This window comes from Calliphora vicina, chromosome 5 (assembly GCF_958450345.1).
Source record: "Calliphora vicina chromosome 5, idCalVici1.1, whole genome shotgun sequence".
Lineage (NCBI taxonomy): Eukaryota > Metazoa > Arthropoda > Insecta > Diptera > Calliphoridae > Calliphora > Calliphora vicina.
The window spans coordinates 42,493,766-42,520,664 of NC_088784.1; the positions used below are offsets into that span (position 1 = coordinate 42,493,766).

At 29.6% G+C, this 26,899-nt stretch overlaps 1 protein-coding gene and 1 long non-coding RNA gene across 12 annotated transcripts in view; both read left to right on the forward strand.

Moving 5' to 3' along the window:
* Positions 1–26,899, forward strand: part of shot (dystonin-like protein short stop) — a 149,228-nt gene that overhangs the window by 79,131 nt on the left and 43,198 nt on the right. For 3 of the 11 annotated variants that reach the window (XM_065513708.1, XM_065513704.1, XM_065513714.1), the window contains 6 exons: positions 5,689–5,968; positions 6,033–7,315; positions 8,596–9,514; positions 10,089–10,719; positions 11,694–11,829; positions 13,111–13,194. In XM_065513708.1, the coding sequence (XP_065369780.1) occupies positions 5,689–5,968; positions 6,033–7,315; positions 8,596–9,514; positions 10,089–10,719; positions 11,694–11,829; positions 13,111–13,194 (3,333 nt within the window). Of the gene's footprint in view, positions 1–4,618; positions 5,390–5,688; positions 5,969–6,032; positions 7,316–8,595; positions 9,515–10,088; positions 10,720–11,693; positions 11,830–13,110; positions 13,195–13,728; positions 13,951–26,899 lie in introns of those variants that run through there. The other 8 variants (XM_065513705.1, XM_065513706.1, XM_065513707.1 and 5 more) reach the window with 6 other exon arrangements.
* Positions 19,799–20,389, forward strand: LOC135962020 (uncharacterized). Its single transcript, XR_010576622.1, has 2 exons — positions 19,799–20,187; positions 20,360–20,389. It is a non-coding gene; the product is annotated as an uncharacterized LOC135962020 (long non-coding RNA).

The window sequence follows — 26,899 nt, forward strand, 5'->3', positions numbered from 1 at the left end:
AGTCAATTCAATTTGTTTCAATTATAGAAATTCATTAAAATATCTTTAGACTAGATCTTTTGAGCATGCCAGACAATTATTATCGTCGCGCCTGCGTTCATTTTAAATTAACCCATTAACTGCAGACCCCTGATTCCGTTGTCTGCTTTTGGTGAATATTGATATGGATATTTTTATTCACACCTATCGCCAAAACATGTGAAATTTATGTTCCCATGATATGTCCATTACCCTCGAAGGGAAAATTGCTATCGTGATATACCCATGAACTTTTAATTCACAATAGTTGATTTTGTTCGTAACAGCTGTTCTTTACAAAATTTCATCTATGGGGAATTTTTTCACGTGAAAAAATAATGAATATTGATTCTCGATAGGGGTGAGATCATCTTACCTGCATCTGGGTATTTTTCTAACCACTTTTCAGGAGAGCATTTGTTTGTTCCATAAAAAAATCTCTTACCTCTCTTCTAGTAATTGACGAAGAAAAAAATGTTAAATTTTAGTTTATCATCGAGTGGTAAGGACTCAGCTCTTTTTTTCTAAATCATTTTAAAATTTGTTTTGTGCATATGTCTCGCTTATTATATATCACTAGTTGACCGCCCCAGCTTCGCCCGGTAGCATTTACTAATGTTAAGCTACGTACACACGATTGTCTGATTGTCAGGAACGTGTTCAGAAAATGGTTAACACTACCATGAGAACATATGTTGAAACATATGGGTGTTAACCCTTTATTGAACATTTTCTGACAATATTGTAAGAATATGACAACCGTGTATACGTAGCTTTAGTTTTTCAAGTTTCTCCAACCCACATACACCTGCCTGTTCTTATTTATTTGCAAATAAAATATCTAAATTTGTACTGCATACTTTAGGGAGCTTTTTCATTACATTTGATTGGACTAAAAAAAAATGCCTAGTTTTTCCGGCCCTAATGGGTTAAAAAAATTCCATTTCATTTCATTCCCTTATACTTACAATCGTGTACAACCACAACGTTTTGTTGAGAATTCTTACACATACTCTGGTATCCAGTGTGATTTGTTTCTTAATTTGTTGCGATTTCATATCTGCCAGTGCTTAACCAAAATTCAAGGGTAAATGGATTGATTGTATAATTGTTATTATATACTCGTAGTATGTAAAGTAAAATGTTTACACTGACAAAATAAAGAAACCTACATCTGAAGATTTAAGATCTTTCAGTCGTCCCTGTAGTAAATATTACATAATGCTATAAAAATTAAAATAATACAATTACTTAGTGACTTAGAGCACATACTTCCTAGGCCTTACAATAAGCATTTATATTGTATAATAAAAACCTAATCTAATTTAGCTGAGAGTCATGATGGACAAAATTTAATGGACCTCAAATTAGCAGGGTGCTAAATAATTTCTACGAAGACTTATTCGATTTAAGTTCGTGATGTAATTTCGAGATGTGTATCTCGTGAAATTTTCTAAACTTTCTTTTAGTCTTCTATGGATGTTCTGATTTTTATATACCATAGTGCTCCCTTCCTGGTTCTAAGAATTTTGGATTGAGCGCTCTGTATAAGATTGATTGGATTATGTCCAAATTGGTTTTAAAACTTGACTTAGTGGTCAAGGCTTAATTTCAATCGGTCATATGGAGCCTTTTGGTTTTTATATGGCAACGACAAATAGTCTTACTATCCAAGTGAATGCCATGTTATATGACATGATTAGACTGTGGGATGTTCAGGTTACCTCTTCAAAGTGTAAACGTAACGTCAACAAATTGAGGTACATTTTGTTGACATATTTTTATCTATATCTCGAAAACTTAGTTCTATGCAAAGGCCTTTCCAGCGATGTATAACGCATAAAGATTCAAATCGGAGATAACATAGGAATACTAGGATAGGAATACTCCCCATTTACTTTGATTGTTGTAAAAATCTTTTAGAGTACACATTAGGGCTCCAACGCGGGAAAAATTTCCCGGGAATTCCCGGGAATATATTTTTGTTAATTTTCGGGAAATGTTTGTCGGGAATTTCTTCATAAGTTTTCTTCTAAAAGTTACAATATTCAGATACGTTTCGATGGCCAAATTTGTTGCTAATTGAATTATTCTATTAAATCCATAGATTTTTTCGGTTCTAGCAAAAGTTAGTCAGTTGGCAAAGAAATATTACTGTTGAAATAATCGAATTTCTTCACTCAACTCAAGCCACAACTTTTGGGGATATTCAATGATTATTATTTATATTTAGAGAATATAATAACAATAATAGTGGTTCAAATTTGTTGATCTACAATCAGATTTGAAAAATGTTTCTAACTACGCATATTTTATAGATTTAACACGGTCGAAATTCTTAACTTTTTTAATTAAACAAAGAATTTATTGCTTTTATACTGTTTAAAACTACGACTGTGACAATACCGATCAAATGCCACTATTAAATTAGAAACCCTTATAAAGGCTGGACCAACAACCTAATATAGTTATTTTATACTTCTTTAAAACCCTGGTAAAATTATAAGTCAATTTATCGGAAAAATTATCTGGTTTTTGGTTTAATTTAGCGTTAAAAAATTCCCGGGAATGAAACGATTTTTTAATTACCTCCCGGGAAAGAAAAATGTCCGGGAAATTAGGAACCGTAGTACACATGCACAATTTGTTATTTGGGGGTATTCATATTATTTTGTCTCAGTGTAAAACACACTTAATGCAATATTTTGTTTATCGAAGTTTCGTATCTTTTTAACTTACAAAATATGTATCTAATACGGGCAGATGAACAATAAAATTGCATTGAACTGTTTGATTTAATGCTCTATTCAAATATTTGATCTTATTATTCCATTAATTGATGTTCGACGACCACATTCTAATTACATTTGGGTAGAAGGAACGGTAGCGGGAGCAAAATTCACAACAAAATAAAAGTGTGCTTTCAACCGCACAAAAACAAACAAACAAACAGCTTCATTAAAAACTATTATTAAATTGTGTTTGTCACTAAACAAATTAAATATAGATTGTACAACAAATCAATCAATTTTTTGATATTTTTCACTCCAAATACTTTTGTGATCTGTGGAATGCTTTAAATGCTTAAACACATCATTATACATATTATATCCCAGTTTATTGAGTGAAGAGTAGGCGTTCGATTTTTGAGTGGGCGTTTAATTGTTTCACTCGTAATTATTTAACAAAGCTTTAATATCATTTTCAAAATTTAAAAATTCAGGTTTTAACTATTTATGGCAATTACTTGTGGGAATTTTTGATGTCATTTTGTTTATGTTTATGAGATTGTGAATGATAATGTTGAATTTTTATATATGATGATATAGATTTGTTTGAGAATAATAAACAATAAGCATCCATCTGTATTCAGATAGAGCGATTAAATTTGGTTTAAAATTAAGCGATATTGAACTTGTTAGAAAGTATCTCTTTTATTTCTACAACAATAAGAAAACATCTCATCTTCGAAAAAAAAAAATAATTTCGCATTGTCGATGATTTATGCATAAATATATTTAATAGTTATAGCTGCAGTCGGCGACTGAGACGACAGTCGCCGTCGCTAACGTTGACGTCTCTATTTGCTGTATTAGATAAATAATACAAAATGACTAATGCCTTTGCCACTTTTCGTTTGTCTATTTTTGGTCAAACAGGCATTAACTTTGTTTCTCTTTTTATCGCAAAAAAAATTCTTAAAATTTAGTTTTGTTTTTGTTAATAGTTATTTTTGTTTTCCATTTTTAATTTGTTTTTATCAAACATGCTGAGCATTTAATTCAATCAATATAAAACAAATTACACTGAAACAAATTGAATATCAACATGTTATTTAAATCTCTGTAAAAAAAAAATAAAATAAATGTTTCTCAAAAGATAACTTGTTCTTATTAAATTAAAAAATATCGTAAAGTTTTGAGTGTATACAGTTAATGTTAAACGATCTTTAAGGATCTACTACGCGGAAGTCATTAGATTTTTTTTTAGGAAAAATTAAACTAACAATAATTAAGTACAGCAACATAACACAAATGTAAAATTTCACAAAAGATTTCAATGAACTTTTAAAGATTTCCTCTCGCTGAAATCATTTTTTCTACCATTCTTTTAAATGTTTATTTTTTGAACTTGCGTGTAATGAAATTAATCATAAATTAAGATTCTAATTATTTTCTCTCTTCGTTTGTTGATTTCGTTTGTTTGTTGGCGTCGTTGTCATAGTCATTGTTTCAAAAGAATTAGCGGTAGAAGTAGCAAAATCAAGGGAATTAAATTACAAACGTCCACTATTTAATGTTCTGTATCTACTTCTTCGTACAGAATTTACTTAATACATATTTTTCTATGTATGTATGTAAGCCATGCCTAAACATCCGGTTTGACTTGGTTTGGTTTGAAAATAACAGACCAACAATAGTTTTTTTTGTGAAACCTTTTGTATAAATGAAAATTCGAAGCACCAATCCGGAAGCAATTATGAAAACAAATCTTCAAATGCTCCTATATTTAGAAAGGAAACCCCCGAATAAAGTTAACTTATTTAAACACAACGAAACGAACTCAATAATTGAAACGAAAACGAATTAAAAATATTGAATATTAAAACAACTTAAAGTGTATGTATAAAATTGATAAACATTTCGGGACGGTGCAAAAACGTTTAGTTTTAAAAGGAGGCTCTATAGCAGCTAAAGAGGAAAATTTGTGCAATAGTAAAAGTGCAATGCATTCCAGAACCTCCACTACTTCATCGTCGCTGATGAAGAAACGTGGCCAGGCTCAAGGCACAACCAAGGCATTAGTACCTTCTCGTGGACCACCCATAACCACCAATATCGACGACCAAAACGCTGTCTACCAGCACCAATTTAAACATGAGAAGACCATTGAAGCAGTTATTACCGATTATCCGGGCACGGCACCTGCCTCGGCCACACCACAAGAACGTGTTTCATACGATCGTTCGTTAGTTATGCGTAATAGCTTTCGTAATGGCAGCTCTCGTCCACTAGATGTTGAACTAACGTCCGGTGCCGTAGGTGGACAACATCATGAGTTGCACGAATCGTTTCAACAAGTGACACGTAACAAACGCATTTCCACTGAGGTGCTCGGCTCAAGTGTTGAGAGTACCAAAACATCTCAACGAGGACCCAGTGGACATCGTCGAATTACCACTCATATAGTGCGCAAGGTCACAACCTTAAGTCGTGCGGAAGAGCAACAACTACCACCTGAAGATTTATTGCCACCCGCTAAAATGTTGCGTAATTCTGATTTGGAATATCGTCATACCTTACCCAAAAGCACTATTGTGCCTGCTATAGAACCCGCATATTCAACATCAATAAAAACTCAACGCACAAAGGTATTTTATATTAATTTGGTTTAAAGAAAGAAGGAAATAAAAGCAAACTTGAAAATAAAAAGTAAATGTAATGTTGGTTCACATGGTTCACATTAAGCTTGATTTGCTTAATGATTTCTAATCATTTAATATTGCCTAAAGGCTATAATAAATTAAAAAGATTCCCAGATTATTTGAAAATTATAAATAAGATGTTATAGTCTCAATAATATTAGCAATTAAAATCACACACGCGCACTTCTATCTATCTCTACCTATTAATTTTATTTATATAACAATTTTCCTTTTTCAATTCACAGATCTCCGATATTGTTGTTGGCAAAGAGGACAATGTATCTGCACGAGAGGCACTTTTGCGTTGGGCCCGTCGCTCTACTGCTCGGTATCCGGGAGTTCGTGTCAATGATTTTACCTCATCATGGCGCGATGGTTTGGCATTCTCAGCACTTGTGCATCGTAATCGACCGGACTTGCTTGACTGGCGAAAGGCAAGAAACGATCGACCAAGAGAACGCTTGGAGAATGCCTTCCACATTGTTGAAAAGGAATACGGTGTTACACGTCTGTTAGACCCAGAAGGTAAGATAACAAATGCGATCGTCATTCAGGAAAACAAAAAGTATTAACTAAATTTTTCTCTTAGATGTTGACACAAACGAACCCGATGAGAAATCATTAATCACTTACATATCGTCGTTGTATGATGTGTTCCCCGAACCACCTGCCATTCATCCACTCTTTGACATGGAGTCACAACGCCGTGTTCACGAATATCGTGACTTGGCTCAACAGTTCATCTATTGGTGTCGCGAAAAGACCGCCTATTTGCAGGAACGTTCCTTCCCGCCCACATTGATTGAACTGAAACGTTTGCTTAGCGATCTGCAGCACTTCCGCAACGAGGAAGTGTCCGTTCGCAAACGAGAAAAATCCAAATTGGTACAAATCTACAAGGAACTTGAGCGGTACTTTGAAAGTATCGGTGAAATTGATGTAGAAACGGAATTGCGTCCCGAGGCCATTGAAAAGGCCTGGTATAGAATGCAGACCGCCCTGCAAGATCGTGAAATGATATTGCAGCAAGAAATCGATCGTCTGGAACGTTTGCAACGTCTTGCCGATAAAGTTGAACGCGAAATTAAGCATGTCGATGTCAAGCTGACCGACCTGGAAAGTCGCATTAATGAAGAGGCCAGACGTATCGAACGTTTGCATCCAGTGGACGCCAAGAATATTGTCGAATCGTTAGAAACGGAAATTCGTCATTTGGAGGAGCCCATACAGGACATGAATCAAGATTGTCATGTCCTCAATGAAGGTCGTTATCCCCATGTAGCCGAACTGCATAAAAAAGTAAATAAGCTGCATCAACGATGGGCTCAACTTCGAACTACATTCCACACAAATCTTGTGCAAAAATTGACCGGCCTCAAATATCCCGTCCAGGAAACAACATTGACTCGCAAACATCACGTAGTAATTGAATCGCGACAAATCGAAACAAATCCTCATTTCAGAGATCTACAAAAACACATCGAATGGTGCCAAAACAAACTGAAACAAATTCTTGCCGCCGACTATGGTTCCGATTTGCCATCCGTCAAAGAAGAACTCGATCGTCAACAACGTGAACACAAAATCATCGATCAATTCCACAGTAATATACTCAACGACGAACGTCAACAAACGCAATTCTCTGGCGATGAATTGAATCTGTATCAGCAACGTTTAAATCAATTGCAAAAAATCTATGCCGAACTCTTGAGTACCTCAACTAAACGTCTGTCCGACTTGGATTCATTGCAACATTTCTTGGCCCAAGCATCGGCCGAATTGCAGTGGTTAAACGAAAAGGAACAGATCGAAATAACTCGCGATTGGGCAGATAAAAATCTCGATTTGCCCTCTGTGCACAGATATTATGAGGTAAGTTGTGCTAGGCTTTTTTGCTTTACAATCCTTTAAATAATATACTTTATGTATTATGTATGAATGTGGGTGTGTAGTTAGTTGTAAGCTATATAAGCTGTTGCTAATATACGTACGTGCATACTATTATATACTTATTTGAATGTACATACATATATAAACTACAATTTACTGATTTTATTATGTATTTGCTTTGTATATGTTTAAATTGACAAGCGTGCATTTGGTAATGGAGATGAGGTGAGACAATGAAAAATTATATTCGTTTTATGAAAATTATATTCCTTGCATCCTTGTTTTTTGTGTTTTTTTTTTTGTTAAACGTTTTTGTTTTAAAAATTGGTTTATGTTTTGTTGATTGTTTCTTTTTTTTAAGATCGAACTGTTACCAAGTGCAACAATGTATAATATTTCTACTTAATATTTGTTTGGCGTTCTAAGTTTTCAAATAAAATATTTGGAATTCTATATGTCTACTTTCAATATTGCATATTATGTTATCTAAGATTTTAAATTTGTATGTCATAATTATCTGCATATATTCATGAAGTTAATGTGTAACACAAGTCATATAAAAATCCTGATAGAAGTTTTGAGTGCAAATACCTTCATTCATTAAATTTAGAAACACTTTTATAATGAATTTTATTATAAAAATTGTTCTAAAAACTAATTAGAAAACTCACAGTACGCCCGCATCTTGTACAATCCCAACTGCTCCATTATTGCAACTATTTATACATTTTAGACTCATGTAATGCAAATTGTAAATCAGTTAACGCAACTTTTCGTGGTGTTTATTCCTTATAAAATGATTTTTAACATTATTATTTAGTTCACTGAGATAGGTATTCATTTCTGTCTAGTTATAAAGTCAAATTGTGGTGCAAATTTCTTTAAAACAAATGTGTGGTTTAATTCATGTTGAGCTTTATTTGTTTCATTACACGAGGGCGAGCTGTATCTAATAATCAGAACTAAGAAAGATTCGAAAAACATTTTGGGAAAATTATAAATATATATTCGTACCAGGATTTTCATTAAAATATTTGTTATATCCTATTCTCATAATTCTACTTATTAATACACATTTTATATAACTAACTGCATACATTTATAAATAAAGATGCGTTCGCATGAGCTTTAAATAAATGATAATTTTCAATGTATTTCTATAATATTTCGATCTTAAAAATAATTAGATGTTTTTTATTGGTTCCTACTTTATTTATACTTTCTAAAAATAAACAATATTAATTCCCAATTTTATTTTACAGAATCTGATGTCTGAATTAGAAAAACGCGAATTACATTTTGGCACCATATTGGATCGTGGTGAAACTTTGTTGAATCAACAACATCCTGCATCAAAATGTATTGATGGGCATTTGACTATCTTGCAGCAACAATGGGCATGGCTTTTGCAATTGACCCTTTGCCTGGAGGTCCATTTAAAGCACGCCACAGAATATCACCAATTCTTTGCAGAAATAAAAGATGCCGAACAATGGCTGAGCAAACGTGATGAGATTTTGAATAGTGAATATTCCAAGTCTGATTTTGGTTTGGATCAAGGAGAAGCTCTGCTGAGAGGCATGCAAGATTTGCGTGAAGAATTGAATGCGTTTGGGGAAACTGTTGCTAACTTACAGCATAGAGCTCAAACAATAGTACCTTTAAATAAGCGCCGCCAGCCTGTCAATCGTCAGAGTCCCGTCCAAGCCATATGCGCATACAATCAGCAAGGTCAGTTGCAAGTGGATAAAGGAGAGACGTGCACATTGTTGGATAACTCGGGCCGTGTTAAATGGCGTATACGCACAGCCAAGGGTCAAGAAGGTTTGGTGCCAAGTGCTTGCCTGTTAATGCCACCACCGGACAAGGAGGCCATTGATGCTGCTGAAAGACTTAAACGATTGTTTGATCGCTCCGTCAGTCTATGGCAAAAGAAACACTTGCGTCTTAGACAAAATATGATCTTTGCCACCATCCGAGTTGTCAAGGGTTGGGACTTTGATCAATTTTTGGCCATGGGTCCTGAACAAAGAACTGCTATACGTCGAGCCTTAAATGATGATGCCGATAAGTTGCTTAGCGAAGGTGATCCAAATGATCCACAACTAAGACGCTTAAAACGTGAAATGGATGAAGTGAACCGATTGTTTGACGAATTTGAAAAACGTGCCAGAGCAGAAGGTAATTAATTATTCTATTCATCAAAATAATACGAGTAGAGAGGGATTTGAGTATATATAGTTTTCAAACTGCATAAATTTCAATTAACTCCATCACACTCCTGTGGGTGTTTAGTTTTTTTTTTTTTTTTGTTTCATTTGAACGCTACTTTTAAACGCACTTAACGATTTCACATTCCATTGTACAATACACTCAAGGTAATGTGACGATGTGGGTTTATTAAGCGAGAATGGCAATTCAATTAATGGCTCAATTAAAGAATAAAAGAAAAACTTACGAAACATCTGTTTACAAACGAAAGATTTTGACGTACATACAACAAACATCCAAAGTTGCAATTATTTTCATGCTTAAATGTTTTGTCAGTTCAATTATAGATCTGTAAGAAAAAAGACTATTATTTCCCAAAAGTTGTAAAAGAAATTTAAAAACATAAACATGAAAAATTTATTTGCCAGCCGTAAAACAAGAGGTACCTCTTAATTTTCTAAAGTTTGATAAGATAGATTGTGTGTGTGTGAAAATGTAAATTGCTTGTTCTAAACTATTTTACTTCTTAATTCAATTTTTTCAGAGGAAAGTAAACAAGCCAGTCGCATCTTTACTGAAGAGTGTATTGCCATCAAGGGCAAATTGGAGGATATGGCAAGAGAATTGGAGCAAATCATTAGTGCTCCTCTGCCCCGTGATCTGGATTCATTGGAACATGTTTTAGAAATCCATTCCGATTATGAACGCCGCCTACAGTTGTTGGATCCAGAATTGCAGCATTTGCAAGAAACCTTCCGCACGATTGCCTTGAAAACGCCAGCTCTTAAAAAGAGTTTGGATAATTTATTGATATTGTGGAAGGAGCTGAATACCTTGAGTAATTTACACAAAGATCGTTTGAAATTATTAGAAACATCTCTGGCTGGTCTAGAGGACAATGAACATTTCATATCGGAAATTGAAAATCAACTTGCCAGACACCAGGATCTACCTTCTACACCCGAGGGCTTAGAAATGGTATTTAAACAACTGACACATATGCAAGATCTGATAACACAGCAGCAGCCGCAAATGGATAAGATGACAGATGCTGCCGACCAATTGGGACGTATGGGTGTGCCCACAAAAGTTTTAAATGATTTGAAACGTCTGCATACCAATGTTGAACGATTGAACACACGATGGAGTACCGTTTGTAATCAATTAGCTGAAAGGTATTTTAATTATTTTTTTTTTTGAATTTAATAAAAAATTATGAAAGTTTAATCAAATAAAATTGTCTTTCTAAGGAAAACAATTTAATGAACTCGAGCCTGCATAATTTACTAATATAATAAAGAACTTTATTTCAAAATTAAACACCCCATCAACATAGATTATCCTAGTACATGAATTGCAAAATAAATACAATAACATCCCACGAAAAACTGTATAGTTCTAAAACTAGTTCTAGCCAGTACTCGTTCTATTTTTGAGTTATTTGGAGACCAGTCATTTTTGTTTGAAATTGTCATCTCCAGAACTGGTTCTGAAGAATCGTTGCTAAGCTAGCATAATTTATTTGAAGTTCTGGAAAGCATAACGGAGCCAACACATCTTCTTAGGAACAGTTCTAGTTTTCTATATATTTTTTGACAAAAAAATGTCATTGATTTTTTTCTGCAAAATAAAAGTGATCTATAGATTCAAAAATAATCAAAATAGTCTTCCACAGAACCGGTTCCAGAAGTAATTGCGACATCACTAGTTCCAAAACTGTCATTAAAGCATCTGAAGTGGTTCTAATTACTCTCATTCTAGAACTAGATATTCTAAATATAGTCCTGATATTTTACCATTTTATTAGAATAATTTTTTTTATTATTTTAATATCTTAAGTTTGTAAATCATTTAAAGTTTAATTAACTAATTTATTCTAAACACTTGTTGATTTACAAGCTTAAATTGCTTTCAATTATCACTATACTATCACTCATGTTGCGCTTGATTGATTTCGATCACACCAGATCGGAAGAACACTAACATTTTCTTAATGACAGCTATATTTCTAAGTGAATTAATGAAACACCTTAAAAGTATCATCGTCTTTATTGTCAATATGTTTATTATGTTCACGCTTCTTTAGTTTTACGTTAATTTCTATACGCATCGGTTTTTCTAATTATTTCTTTTAATGATGTATTTTTAGAATGCGCTCATGCGAGAATGCCATAGGCCTTATGAAGAATATTCAATTACCGCTACAGGTTGAAGAATCATGGGTGGAGGACGTTGTAGATAAGGTGGCAGCCATGCCGACAGCAACATCGGCATATGAATTGGACGTAAGTTTTAAAAAGAATTTAATCAATATTTTATTGCAAAGTAAACTTTATTTAAATTTTATCTATTGTTTTAAGTTATAATTTTTAGATCTAGATTTTTAATTTAATTAGTAAATTCAACTTAAAAGTTAAACTTTTTTTAGTTTTAGGAGATTCAAAATTTTCCTTTTCTTTATTTTCGAATTGCCAGTTTCTTTTTTATGTAGGATTATAGTATGAATTTCGATTTTCACCTTTGAAGGGACCAATCTATTTGATTTGATGATTTCATTTGAAATTAATAATAATAATAATAAAAAAACACAAAGTATATATTCAATTCTTGTTATATAGAATTTGTATAGTAGTTTTTGTTCCTTGAAATCGGTGTTGGTCAATTAGTATGGGAAAAACTCAAATTTAAGATTATGTATGTGTTTTTGTTTTTACTATATATTCGTTTATTTTATTTAATGTAGAAGTTTTTCTTTGTTTCGTTATGTGTTTTACTGTGAACCATTTGTGTTTTGTCTATTTAATTAATTATTTTTAAAAGGATTTTGTATGTAGTCTCGTATGTATTTAAAAAAAAAATACTGATAAAAAGTAGCAGTTTGAATCTTTTGGGTAGGGGTGGTAGTTCTACAATAATTGTATTATTCTATGTTTATACATTTTTTAAATTCGATTTTAAACCATAATTTAAAACGAATCAAAAACATTACACCAAAAAGCCAACTAGTTATTTATAATAATTTATATATTTGATATAAACTTACACACTATTTTACACCTGTACACATACAAACACTTGTATCCCAAAAAAAAAAATATGAAAATAATATTCAAAATCGGAATTCCTCTCCCTTCCCACACGAGTAAAACAAGTAAATTAATTATATTTAATTTTTGTGTAGTTGAATTTTTGTAGTTAGTATTTGTTTTGTATTAAAAACAATTTTTTATTTAATTTTGTATTAATTTTTTGTTCTGTTTTTTTACTCTTAAGTTGCACTAAACAATTGTAGTCAAAGTTTAAACTAATTGTATTTTTGTCTAATTTTTTGTATTTTTCACACCACAAAAAAACTCAAACTCAAAAACACAAAAAACAAACAATATTACCAAAAAATCAATACACACTTATTAAATCAAACAAATTTAAAACTCCTTAAATTAAACAAACCATGGACTCCATGGTCACCAACATCAACAAACAACTTGAACTTCTACCACTACTTCTCCTTCACCTTCTAATGTTTTTTTAAACAATTAAACTAAAAAAAACTTTAACAACTAAAGAAATTGCTGGGAGCTGCTATCGAACGAAAACCTAAAATCGAAAATGTCAACTTGGCTGGAGGAAAACTTATAAGAGAAGCAAAGGTAAATGATCACAAAAACATTGAATTATTTCTTCTTTTCCTCTCTTTCTCTCTATCTGACTGTCCCTGAACATTTCGAAAAAACATTGTTGAATTAGAAATTGTTTGATAAGGGATTTAAATGTTTTGGGTAAGAACATTTAAACCACCTTTGTCTAATAAAAGGTATATTTAATGCTTTTTTTTATTTAAACAAACCAAACTTAAAATTTTATTTTAAACAAATTTAACAAACCATATTAAAACTCGGGTTTTCGGTGCGTTAATAACTTTGAATTTAAAATTAAATTATAAATACTGAAAATAAATAATAATTAAATTAAAATGATATAGAAGAAACCTCAATAAAAAGCACTAAATATATAATATATAATAGATATATGGAAATTATCTTCTCACAACATCTACTTATAAACAATAAACATTTTAATAACTTATCTGTACTTTTATATTGAGATTACTTACTAACCTAACAAAACTTAACATTATATAACTTAACAAATCCACCAAACAAACACAATAATCAAACGCAAAGATTTACGATGGTAAATGTCTGCGCTTCATCGACTGGTTACTGGAGGTGCGTCCATCATTCGCGCCACCACGACGAGATTTGCGTCCGCCAGAAAGTGATCCCGGTGCCACACAGTATTACAGCCAACGCTTGGATTTATTAAATACGAAATACGACCGACTTTTGGAACAATTATCACAGCGCCTCAAAACTGCCATTGAAGTTAATGGCAGTGATGGTTTGGTAAGTTAATATAACTTAAATTAAATATATTTACACGAGTTAATTCATTTTCTAAAATTTACCTGAAAATCTGCAAAATTATATTATATGTACATATGTATAAAATTTTAATAGTAAAAGTATGAAAATACTTTATTAAATTTTATTGAAAATATTTGAAATGTTTACATTTTTATGCTGAAAGATGTTCTTTATATTTTTTATCGTTAGAGCATATATTTAACTTGCAATGTTAGATTGTTTGTATTATTAGTTTAGTTCAAAATCAAATTCGAAAGTTCGAACTTAGTTCGAAATTTTCTTAAAGCTGTTAAAATAATCTCTTGATCGTTAATTGTCCCGCAGAAATACTGTTTGTGCACAAATTAGTTGCAAGTACTCTGAAATTATATTGTAAAGTAGGGTCCTCCTCAGTAAATGACTTGAACATTCATAATTGACTTATACTATTGCTTAAGAAGTCGTGAAAATTACATTCACCTCGAACTATTACCAATTTTTTTTTGCTGGGTATTATTACACTAATTAGCTTTAATTTTTAATTGATTGAAAATTCTTTACATCTAGTTTGAATAATTATAAAATTGAACGGACAATTTAAATCGCATAAAATTTAAATTTATCTCAACTCCAATCAAAATTAATTTTAGATATGTGACATAAATAAATTAAAAGTAAATAATTTGGTTTTCAAAAATTTGCATAAATTAAAGTTATGCCAAAAACAAATGTTTAAAAATACTAAAACTCGTTTAAATGGGCAGCTATTTAATTCGAGCATAAAAGTTTAATACAATTTATTGCTGTATTATTGAGCATTCATTTAACTTAAAACAAGTTGTTTTGTTCGTCTGTTAAATTCAGTCAACACAACAACAAGTTTTAAACAAAAATAAATAAATAAATTTCCGAGAAAAATACAACAATAACAAAATCAATTAACAACCTTTCAACTAATCGTTCGTTAGATCAACAAAAGATTTGAATAAAAAAATAAATAATGCATTTTGGCGCATTTACCGAATTGTTATCTGTATTTCACCTTCATTTTGTCACTATAATTTAAATATTGGATTAAAAATGATAAATGAGAATTTTAATTTGGAGTTGAGATAAAAAAATTTATAAAATTTTTGCCTGCAGTTTGTCATTTTTATCCGTACTGTTAAAATATCAATGTGTTTTGTTTTTGCATTTATGAATATTAATTGAGACTTTTACTTTTAACACATCTTGTGCATTAATTAATGCAAAAATACTACTCATTATTTAAAAAAATAAAAAAAATCAATAATAATAATGACGTAGTTTACCTAAAAATATAAAATAACATCATAGGTATCATGTCATAAAATTATAAGTATTTATTCATTAGGTGGTACTATCTACCCGTACTTTGATAAACACAACACTAATCTCCCTCTCTCAATTATAAATTACTTTGACAAACAGACAATTTAATATCTTTATTTGTGTGGATTTTTAATAAATAAATGTTTTGTTGTGTTTTGCTTTATCTTGAGGTTTTACCAGGGTGGTAAGTCGATACATATTTTCGCTTCAATTACATGCATAGCTAATAAATACTAGTATTTTATAAATGTTTTAGATATACATATGTAAATAAAATAGGGATTTTTACACTTGACTAGTTATAATGTGTTTATTTATATTGTAGATCAATTTCACCGTTTAAATGTAAATAGCACTAAAGATTTCAATAACAATAGGAACAAACTAGTAAGAGTGTTACATTCGGTTGTGCCGAATCTTGAGACAGTTTATATCCATCAGGCAGCAAAGTTATTCGACTTTTTTTAAATGTTCAGTATTTGGTGCAATTTAAAGATCACGCTAATGTGCCAGCTCTTGGGAATGTTTACAGACCACTACAAACCTTAAGATATCCCAGTGAGAAAGATATAGATTCCTATCTTCGTCAATCATATATTGTGAAGTCACTTAAGATTTGCGATTTTGCTGATTTTAAATAGGAAACTTCTCGAAAGCATGTCTGACAGAATCATTGAAGATTTGGATCCCGAAGATATTTGGGGTCTTTAGAAAATTGATTTTCACAGCCAAACAGACAGACCTACCTGTATGTCCCTTTTTTGTAGATTCAAACTAAGTTTGAGCGTGTTTTTAAAGATCGATAAAATACTATTAGTTCTGGCTTTTTAGTACCTTTATTCCATTAAGCCTATCCTTGATACTTTCTTTACTCAGCAGTATATCAGCCAACTATTATTGATACAAATTAAATAATATAATACATATATTAAAAAAGTACCATTAGAAGAAAAAGTACCAATTTTCCTTTTCCAACAAAGTACTCAATTTTGGAAAAATTGTTTATGACAAGGACAAATCGCCAACGACTCAAATCTGTGTTCATGAGCTCAAAAAAAATATGTTTTTAAAAAGTACCAAACTGTTTACCCGGATATCGAATTTTAAAAAAGTACCAAACACATGTCTGCTAATTTTTTAAATAGATAAAGATGCATTTTAATTTACCCGTTTTTCGAATTTCAACAAAAATTCGGTCTTAGTGGACCTACATAGGGAAAGGGGAACCTATAGTACAAATTTAATGTATCTACCTTCTGAAGTTTGGGCTGGGCGATGTTGAATCAGTCAGTCACTCAGTAACGTAACTCTTTTATTTATGTATTTAGATATATTGATAGATAAATCGGAATACATAAATTCAATTATTCTCAATTCATTAAAATGTACCAAAAAGTGCATCAACAATTTCATTAAGTATGATAACACAATTAGTAGAAAAGGCTTTTTCGTAATTTCGCATTCTCAAAGATTTTTACTTTGACATGTTTAAAGTGATTTATTATATTTATCTCCGCTTCAACCTCCAGCTTTTGAAATGAACTTTTGTTTTTGTTAATTTTTCAAATACTTACATATTTAATAAATAAATAAATATTTATTAATACAAATTTTTTTATTGCTTTTTCTGTGCGTGATGACAGCATTTAAATCAGACATCGGCAAAGAGCCACCTTAAGAGCTCTCTGGTTTTATTTTCTTTCACACGTACGTAATTGGCAAAAAAAATTAAACGAAATCATTCTTACAAACCTTTGTATCAGTGCACTGAAGTCTAGAGAGCGCTACTCAAAAAACGCAAAGTGGTGTTAGTGTGCAAATGCAATTTTACGCTCTGCCGATGTCTGATTTAAATGATCGTGCTGATGTTGTGATGTCATTACTCTATAAAATACTCACTCGTACAATACGAGTTTTTAAGAATTGAAATTGAGAGTTTTTTAAATAAAACAAAATTTACATATTTTTTGTTGTTTTGAATGTGGCGGATTATTGTTATTATTGTTCAAGGTTAATTTAATTATTTTTTTTATTTGATCACACACAATACGAACACTTTTGTATTATTTATGAATTTAACAATGTTAAAGGTTAAAATTTTGAACAAACATGTCATTTTTAAAAATCGCTTAATTTTTTAACTAGAATATCTGTTAACTTGTTTATTTCTCAAATATATGTTGGTATGTCCAGATATACAATACATAATTCTTAACCAATTCAATTCTTTTTTATATAGTTAATTAAAAATCTCTCACCCACCCGCAGCAGAACTTCGCATCACTAACAGCCTACATAAATTCTATATAATTTTGTATCGATGGTACATTATTTAAATTAGACTTTTATCAAAATCTCTACCTACTTTTAAGCTTTGCTTCATTAAATGAAATGGTAGCATTCAGCTTTTGCCTATTTATGTGTAATGAATTAGAAGCTTAGTTAATTAGCTAGATTTTTGTCGGTAAGATATTCTAGCAAATAACGCGTTCAGCCCTATATTTTTATTTTATTTGAATTCAAATAAGCCATGATTTTAAAAAAACTTAATATTTTTTTAATTAGTTTATTTATACAAAAACATCCAAACATATCGACAAACATACATACATCCATTTAAATTTCTAAATCTACAACATTTCTGACTATAAAACCAACCATATAGGAAACTATTAAAATTAACTTTCAAACTACTAGAAATCTACCTTGTTTAGAATTCTCAAAATTGTAAATAACGTACTCGGTCAAATAACTGTCCATTTGTAAACAAAGTAAAAGTGCTAGTAAATTTTCTATTATTGTTATTCTTCTTTTATTTGAAATGACATCATTAAAAATATATACATATATGTATATGTATTACAGGTACTTAAATTTCGAACACAACATTTTATCGTGTTGCGTTGTGGTGTTACCATGAATTTTAATGCCTTTAAAATGTTTAATTGAAGTTTTTGTCATTGCGTTGTATACTTTTTTATGTCTATTTCTCTTATTTTTTTCATTTTTTGGCTAAGTAACCTGTTTATTACCAAATTATTTTTAAAGAATTCTAATTGTTTTATACTGTCTACAACAACAACATTAACAACAACTAAAACATTAGCCACAATTTGAAACTTCCTACTTTAATGAACTCATACATACGTGTATAAAAATAATGAAATAAAACAGATTCAAATACTCATTTCATCAAAACTTAAAGTTGCAGACACAGAAAGAGATTTAAACTACTGTTTAAGAAATTACCTCTATTCAATTACCGGCATTTTTCTTTTGCATTAAATGAGAGTTCAATTTGATGAAGTGTTGCCATTAAAAAAAACTGAAACTTCCCATACCTTTTTATAAAAAAATATATTAAAAGTGATTTAAGAGTACCAAATTTCAAAGCGATTAACAAGGAAATTTGTTGAACGCTAGCATAACATTTTCATATCCACCTAGCAAAATAATGGATTTGGTAACACATCGGATTACACAGGGCAACAAAATACACAATTTTGATGTATTGTTGTTCCAGTAGTACAAAACTGGTAAAATTTTTAAATTCTATGGATAGATTTTTTTAAATTTGTTTTTTCTAAAATTGTAAATTTTTTTAAATGTTTATCCATATAATTTATGATAACTCAAAAACGGTTAGTCCGATATTATTGAAATAAACTTAAAAAAGTTCAAATTTACATAACCTTTAATCCGGTTATATATTGCGTTAATCGGCTCAGTAGTTTCGGAGTTATAATAACAAATTGAAGAAAAAAAAATATATTTTTTACGTGAATATAGCAAATTTTTGTGTTTTAAAAAACTCATGAAAAATCGAAAACGGCAGAACTAGTTCAGGTTTATTACTTTGTCGGACTAACCCTTTTTGAGTTATCATAAATTATGTCGAGAAACATCTATAAAAATTTACAATTTTGGAAAAAAAAAATTTAAAAAAAAATATATCTACAGAATTTAAAAATTTTACCATTTTTGTATTTAGGTAAACATGATGCATCAAATCTATGTAGTGGTTAGTGAAGCCTTTTTTTGCTGTTGGCCTGTGTTATTGTTCGTAGATTCACAAAAGTATTTGTTTTCTCAGTTCTTATATAATTCTAAGTTCCATTTCCTCAATCTGACAGTTCTCATACAAAAATTATATTAATTGGATTGGAGTGATTTAGAAAATGGGGCTAAGACTATCTTTAGCTTTGTCCGTCCGTCTATTTGGGGGATTTTTCCCTAAATATTTTCTGTTGATCACAAATGTTTGGTATTAAAAATTGGAATGATAGAGCCTACACGCTGAGACCTACGAAATTTGGCACAATTAGTTATTGCCAATATCTAACTTGTGTGTCCAATAAAAATAGGTTGAACCGGTAAAAACTTTGTGAATCAAAATATATGAACAACTTTGTTCGAAATTACCATTATTTTGTTTCCGATATATTTAAAACAAATTAAATTTTTTTTCAATCAAATCCTGAATTTATGTTTAATAACAGAGAAATTGGCAACTCTGGTTTTAGCCCATTTAATATATTGTGGTCGTTTTTCTACGTTTATTGAGAATGAATGAAGAAAACTGTTAAATTCAACATTTTCACATGTTATAGATTGTATTTACAGTTGGTCTCTCTGTGCCAGAGCATTTTGCTATTTTCAAATATGTTGTAGTTTTTTTTTTTTCTCACAGCAAACCAAAGAACCGATGGGAAAAAAACAAATCACAAAAGCTCTGTTAAGTACATTGTTAGATTAACAGAAGACAGAGTGCACAGTGTAGTGCTTGACTGTTTGAGTACGATGATTATTTTTTAAATCAGTCTAAATAACGACGTGGTTGTGTAACGACGTTTGTTTCTCCGGTTTGTCTATTGCTCGTACTACGTGCGTTTTCTTCTCCCACAAAAGAGAGAAAAGAAAAAATTATATACATAAATACATACATATACATTTGTATATATATATGTATGGATGAAATAAAAATTAAAAATAATAAAACATATAGTTTAACTAATAAAAAAATGAAATATAATAAATAAATTTTGTTTGTTGGCAGACCAAAAACCAAAGAAAGAAAAAAAGGAAATTGAAATTAAATCAAAAAAATCAGCTCTTAATGACTACTGAAAAGTCAGTGAGCCACGCATGAAATATTTAATACAGCAAATTGAAGTGGAATATAAATGAAGTGTGATTAAATGTTATTTTGAAAAGTGTGTTTAGTTAATAAGTGTATTCAAAATATTTAGGAAACAAATGTTTGTGTGTGTCGTCTTGAGAACAACAATTAACAATAAACAAAAATAAAGTATACGTCATGGTAGCATATAGTCAGTCAAACTATAATTTTTATGATGTCATTCATATTCAACTAACATTTTTGTTATTATTTGTAGCAATTTAAATAGTTATTAGAATATTTAAACAAACTTCATGATTTCTAATATTTAAATATACTACATATTGAACGAATGAAAAAGTTGAAAAACCCACATTACCTTTTTATTTGTTTATTCTACATTCAAAGTCAGCAAAAAAAAAAACCTTTTAAGAATTTGAAATTAAAAACTTTGTGGTTTCTATGGTTGTGGACGTTTGAATTTGAATTTTGTTTTATTTCTTAATTGGAATACCGCCGAATATAATAAAATAAATATACACATGTGTGGTATGTGTTTTAATTTTTGCGTGAGTTGGTTTTCCAAATGTACAAATAGAACTTTTTTAGTGTGACATTGAAAATGTGTTAATTTTTTCTTTGTTTTTTTAAATATTCAAATGGTATTTTAAAATATACAAAACAGCTAATTCATATGAATGATATGCTTTTTAACATAAAGACTTGCTCTCTAGCAAAGCCTTTTTTAAACATATTTTAAACAGCTGCTTTTGTCAATATTAAACTAATACAAATATGTAATTACATATTTTGAAACAAGTGTAAACATTTTAAAGAATTCTAAAGTTATTTTAATTTTGTTTAAAATATAAACTTTAATTATAAATAAGTTTTGTATTGCTTTTCTTACATGTTTCTGAAGATGCAAAATTTTATATAGAACTAAATTCAGTTCATATTGTACATATTTTGTTATTATGCTCAATGTATTGCAATATTTTATATTTGTTCCATTAAATGATTCCAATATTTATAAATATTAACTGAGTGAGGCTTATGAGAAATTACTTAGATAGTATGTATGTACATAAATATATCATACGTAACGTTGCACTCTAGTATCCTTTTATTAACATATATGTATGTAAATATATATGTACATACATTCATACATATATTTTACATATGTGCATACATATATATTTACTTTCTTTCTTTCTCATTCTTGTGCACATTTTCTCTTTTTGTTTTCTCTCATGTTGTAGTAAATTTGTTCAGTGTTGCCCATTGCTCAAACTGATTTACGCTATATAGAAATAATAATTACTATTATTTAGTTGTTATTCCAGCATCAATTTAAAATAAATAATCATGAAATAATAAAATTTTCTATTCTAAATACATACAAACTATATTCCAAAATCAATGATTAAAATGCGTACCATCTAATCTAAATAGTTCTCTAAATTCATTGACTATTTTTGAAGAATAAATCTTGATTACGGGCAACACTGATTTTGAAAATGGAACAACTGCAAAAACAGCTGTTATTGTAGTAAATGTGTTAGTGATGGTTAACAACAACAATAACAACACTGTGCTTCATTTCTTTTTAACTTTTATTGATTAAACTCACAGTTTATTATGCTTTTCATTCATTCTACTTGCTCTAGCACTGCTTGTTGTTTTTGTATCTTAAATTTTTCATATTTGCAGTTTTTAAAATTATTCAATTAAAAATGTAAAACATGTACAAAAAAACGAATGTGAATTTCTGCCTAAATACGAAATATTCAAATACTTAGTAATAAAAGGGAAATTTTTCATTAATTGTTTATATACATTTATGTATAGTACATATGTATGTACTTGTGTATACTTAGTCGACAAAGAAAAGTTACCATACGCACATATTATTGAATGTATTTATAAGAACTCTTTATTAAATTTACCTACTAATATAATTTTTACTAGTTTTTGAAAGTGTAAACTATATTTTATACGTATGCGTTAATGTATGCCACAAGCTTTTTTAAAAGAACAAATATTTTCGAATACTCCCTGGAGAGGAAGAACATAAATACACAGATCTGATTCGTTCGGGGTAGGGGTGGGTTCAAGTTCTATTTTATATCAAATTCATTGATAAATTATCAAAACTTATATTTTCGAATACTCCCTGGAGAGGAAGAACATAAATACACAGATCTGATTCCTTAGGGATAGGGATGGGTTCAAGTTCTATTTTATATCAAATTCATTGATAAATTATCAAAACTTATACGAGCTTTTCGAGCTTTGTCTTGAATGGGGTATTACTAACTTTAACAATTATTTTTAAATAATTACACTGTGCTAGTTGAAAAAACTGTCAAGCGCGGCACCCGGTTGGTTAAACTAATTCGGGTACGCTGAATTCAGTGGTGACAACCGTTTTTTTAGGTTAGCTCGTATTTTCGAGATATTTCGTTATTTCGAAAATGTAAACCTTTAAGTAAGGCTTAACATTTTTTTAATCTTCGTAGTCGTTTTAGAAATATACATTTTTTTTGGCTGCATTTTTCAATTTTTTATGGCTGCATTTTATAATTTTTTATCAAAATCAAAGTTTGACGTTATAGGTGTAAATATTGAAAACTCTCAATAGTGATTCTACCTTCTACAATTATTGTATCAAGTATATAAACAAATTTAAACCATTATTATTATATTATTGTAACTATTTTCTATAAATATGAAAATACTTAGAGGTTTGACTGTTAAGCATCTTAATAATTCCCTTAAGAATTTAAAATTTTGAATACTATTAAGTCGTCTACTACAATAGTTAATTTTCCTTATTTAATTAAACAGTTTTCTGTTTTTGTCAAACAAAGAACATAGTTTTTGGTTGTGGTAACCGAATTAATTGCTAATCAAAATTGAAGAATTCGCTACAAATTAGGTTTTTAAAAATCACAAATATTTTATTTTTTATGTAAAAATTTGAAATGTTCAAAGAATTTCGTTTGAAAATTATAAAATTCTTTTAATAAAGTCGAAAACAAAAGGTTTTAATGCGGCTGACAAATTTTAGTTGGCGTTACACAAATTCAATTATTTAAATCGTAATTTTTCTGTCAGGAAATCAAATCATTTGATTGGCAAAAAATCACAACGAATCTGTTTTATATATACATATGTTACAGACATAATACTGTAACTTTATGAATAAAATTTATAAAGAAATTCCCGAAATTCCCCGATAAGAACACTACTACGATCACATGATCTAGTTCTTTACCAGTTTTTATTTTTGCATCTTTAAAACTTACTTTCTTGCTTTTTGAGGTGCAATATTTCGAGTACTTCCGCACAGGTTCTTATCATTAAAATCTAAGGGTGTGTGTGGTCGACCCCCTTTCAATTGCAAATGGTTTTTCCAATGTGTACCTTCTATGTGGATAATCATTTTAAAATTTCGAAATGAAAAATAAATATTTAAAAATAAATATTGTAATAATTTCATACTCAGACACATGCAAAATAAATTTTCATGAGCATTATAAACATGTGTGTTTGACACAATGGCGGAATGAATGAATGAATGAATGAGTAAAATTATATTGAAAGAGTTTCTTCATCTTCTAGTTAGTCTCATCAGCTCTTGTCGGCATTTGTTGTTTCAAGGCAATTAGTCACTTTTCCTTTCCATTTTATTTTATTTAATTTTGTGTTATTTCTATTTAGTTTATAGTTTAATTTATTTCATATTTTCTTTAAAATTCCATTCCGTCTTGGCTCGTTGTGCCACAAGTTACCAAGTAGCCAAAAAAATATATAAAATAAACATTTAGGTTTTTTTTAGCCATGTTATGCGATGGGAACTTCATATTAGAGTAACAAAATAGAAAAAAAAAACAGAATGTCTGTCTAACTATCTAGGTTTGTTGTGGAGTTTTATTTAATTAACAAATGTATCGTAGGATAGAGTTAGAGTAGGTACATTTATTTTAATGTTGGTTGGTTGGTTTGTTTTTAGTACCGAAACTTGTTTTGAAATAATTAACAAACATCATTATTATTATTAATATTAATACAGTTTGCTACGTGTGAGAGCAAGTGTGTGTTAGTTATGATGACGATGATGACATCATTTGCTTTTAATTTTAATATTTTTGTTGTTGTTGCTGTTGTTATATATATTTGCGTTTCTGTTTGTTGTTCTTGTTGTTATAATTATTTTTTATATACAGTGTCTTAATATTAAAAAGGCACACTACAAAAAAATATTTTAACATAATTGAAACTACATGCATATAGAAATTTCATTAAATTATTTTGATCCTTATATTTTATGTTCTTATATGGCTAATTTAGTTCTTATTACTATGAAATAATTTGAATGACTATTATTTACAATTCACCTCAAATAATTTTACTATAATTTTTCGGGTTTATATGCTTAAACTAGGCACAATACACTTGTTTATCTATAAAAACAATATCAGTGCATTTTGTTGTTGTTAACTGATGCTAAAAAAAACAGTTATGACTTTCGTTATGTTTCAATTGGTATATAATTTTTTGCGATTTCTAAAAAATTAAATTTTGAGTTGTGTCACTTTTGAACTGGGTGTGTATGTGTTAACAGTTGATTTTGTTCTACTCGAAATCTCATTCGAACGAGATTTCGAGTTAGGTGTAAATGGGGAATAAGCGCAAAACACAAAACTTTACGGAATACGCATTTTAGTGATTGTTAGTAATATATCGGCAATAACTACTTAAGCTTAAAGGGCTTTTGCTATAAATCTGGTACTGAATAATCGATTAATATCAAAAAACTGACATGGAACATATTGTAGGTTAAGTTTTTTTCGCTGTTATGGCTTGAAATATTTCTTCATATCTGTAATTTCTTATTGCGAATTGGTGCTCAGTTCTCAATACTGGCTTATTTTTCAAAGATAATACCCAATATTTTTAGGAATGTATTTTTCTATACATATTTGAGTTCAGTATTTTAAAGGGATCTTACACTAACTACAGTAATTTGTATTAATACAAATCAAAATTTCTAAAAGTATTGTAGTGTAAAACCAAAAAGTATCAAGTATTAAAGAATGTATTATGAAAAGTATGCAGCTTTTGAAAGATTCTCAAACATTATTATTTTTCATAATACAGTGCACTCGCGGTAATATGAACACTTTTTACTTCCATAGGGTATTCTAAAATATGAACTTGGTGAATTAAGCTGTTCATATTTTAAGCTTTTTAAAATATGAACAGCTTATTTCTGTTTTTTTTTACGTATTGTATAAGGTTTGTTTATTTTATTCATTTGACTTTTCATTTTTAATGTGATTTAGTTTTCTGTATCATTTTCATTTTTTTCTAATTTATTTAAATACAGAAATTAAAGAAATTTGAGATAATGTAAAACCTAAAACTATTTTCACTGAAAATAATACAAAGTATTGTAGTGTAAACCAACTTTTAGGGAAAAATTGTTGTACATTTCTTTTTTGTAGATAAAGTCAAACAATATAAAATATTAAAATATGTTTTGTAGTGTGTCATTATTACATTGAGTCACTGTATTTGATTTGTGTACACTTTGTTGTAGGTTTCTTTCTAAACTGATTAAGAGAGCGACCTTAAGAAATATTTTTAAACATTTTTTAGTTTGTTCTAAAAAGTACAAATTTTGAATACATTCAAATATGTATACATATAGTATATTTTATGATTAGTCACATTTTAACTTAAAATTAAAGGTTTGCATTCTTTAATCATTGTTGATTCCCAACACCAAAAATGGGTGATGGTAAAAATACTTACTCCTAATTTATAGACCGACAAGAGGAATTCGTAGTTTTCTTGAATAAAACAATTTATTTTAATAATTTTTATATTTTCAGTAGATTTGCTCTCCTCTTAACATTCTTAAACGGGAACAGGAGTAAAGTTTTCTTTTTGTCCAAAAACAATTAATTTTCAGAATTTTTACCAATCAGGTAGATAGAGGTCGGATTCAGAAATACGGGCGATAAATATTTTTAAATAAATTTTATGAAAATCGCTCAGAGTCCAGTTACGAATATACACCTTGTATGTATGTATGTATATATTTATTGGCCCACTGTATACTATTGGTGTTGTTGTAATTATAAAATTTGTGCATTTTTCATGCAAAATAAAATATGTATTAATTGAAGATTTGTAGCTACAACCGGAATATGGTTAAAAAAAGGTCATTGTATCTGAAACTGTCTGTATGTATCTAGTATTGCCAATAAACATTTTAAACTTAATTACTTTTTAAAATACCTCTTTGCAAAATCTAGACATTTAAATAATTTTATAATTGTAGCACATGGCTGCTTACGATGATTTTGAAAATAAGAAATTTTCTATCTGTTAAAAAAAATGCCGGAGTTTTGTTGTCGTTGTTTTGGCTTTTATAAAACAACTCATTTACTTGGAATTGGT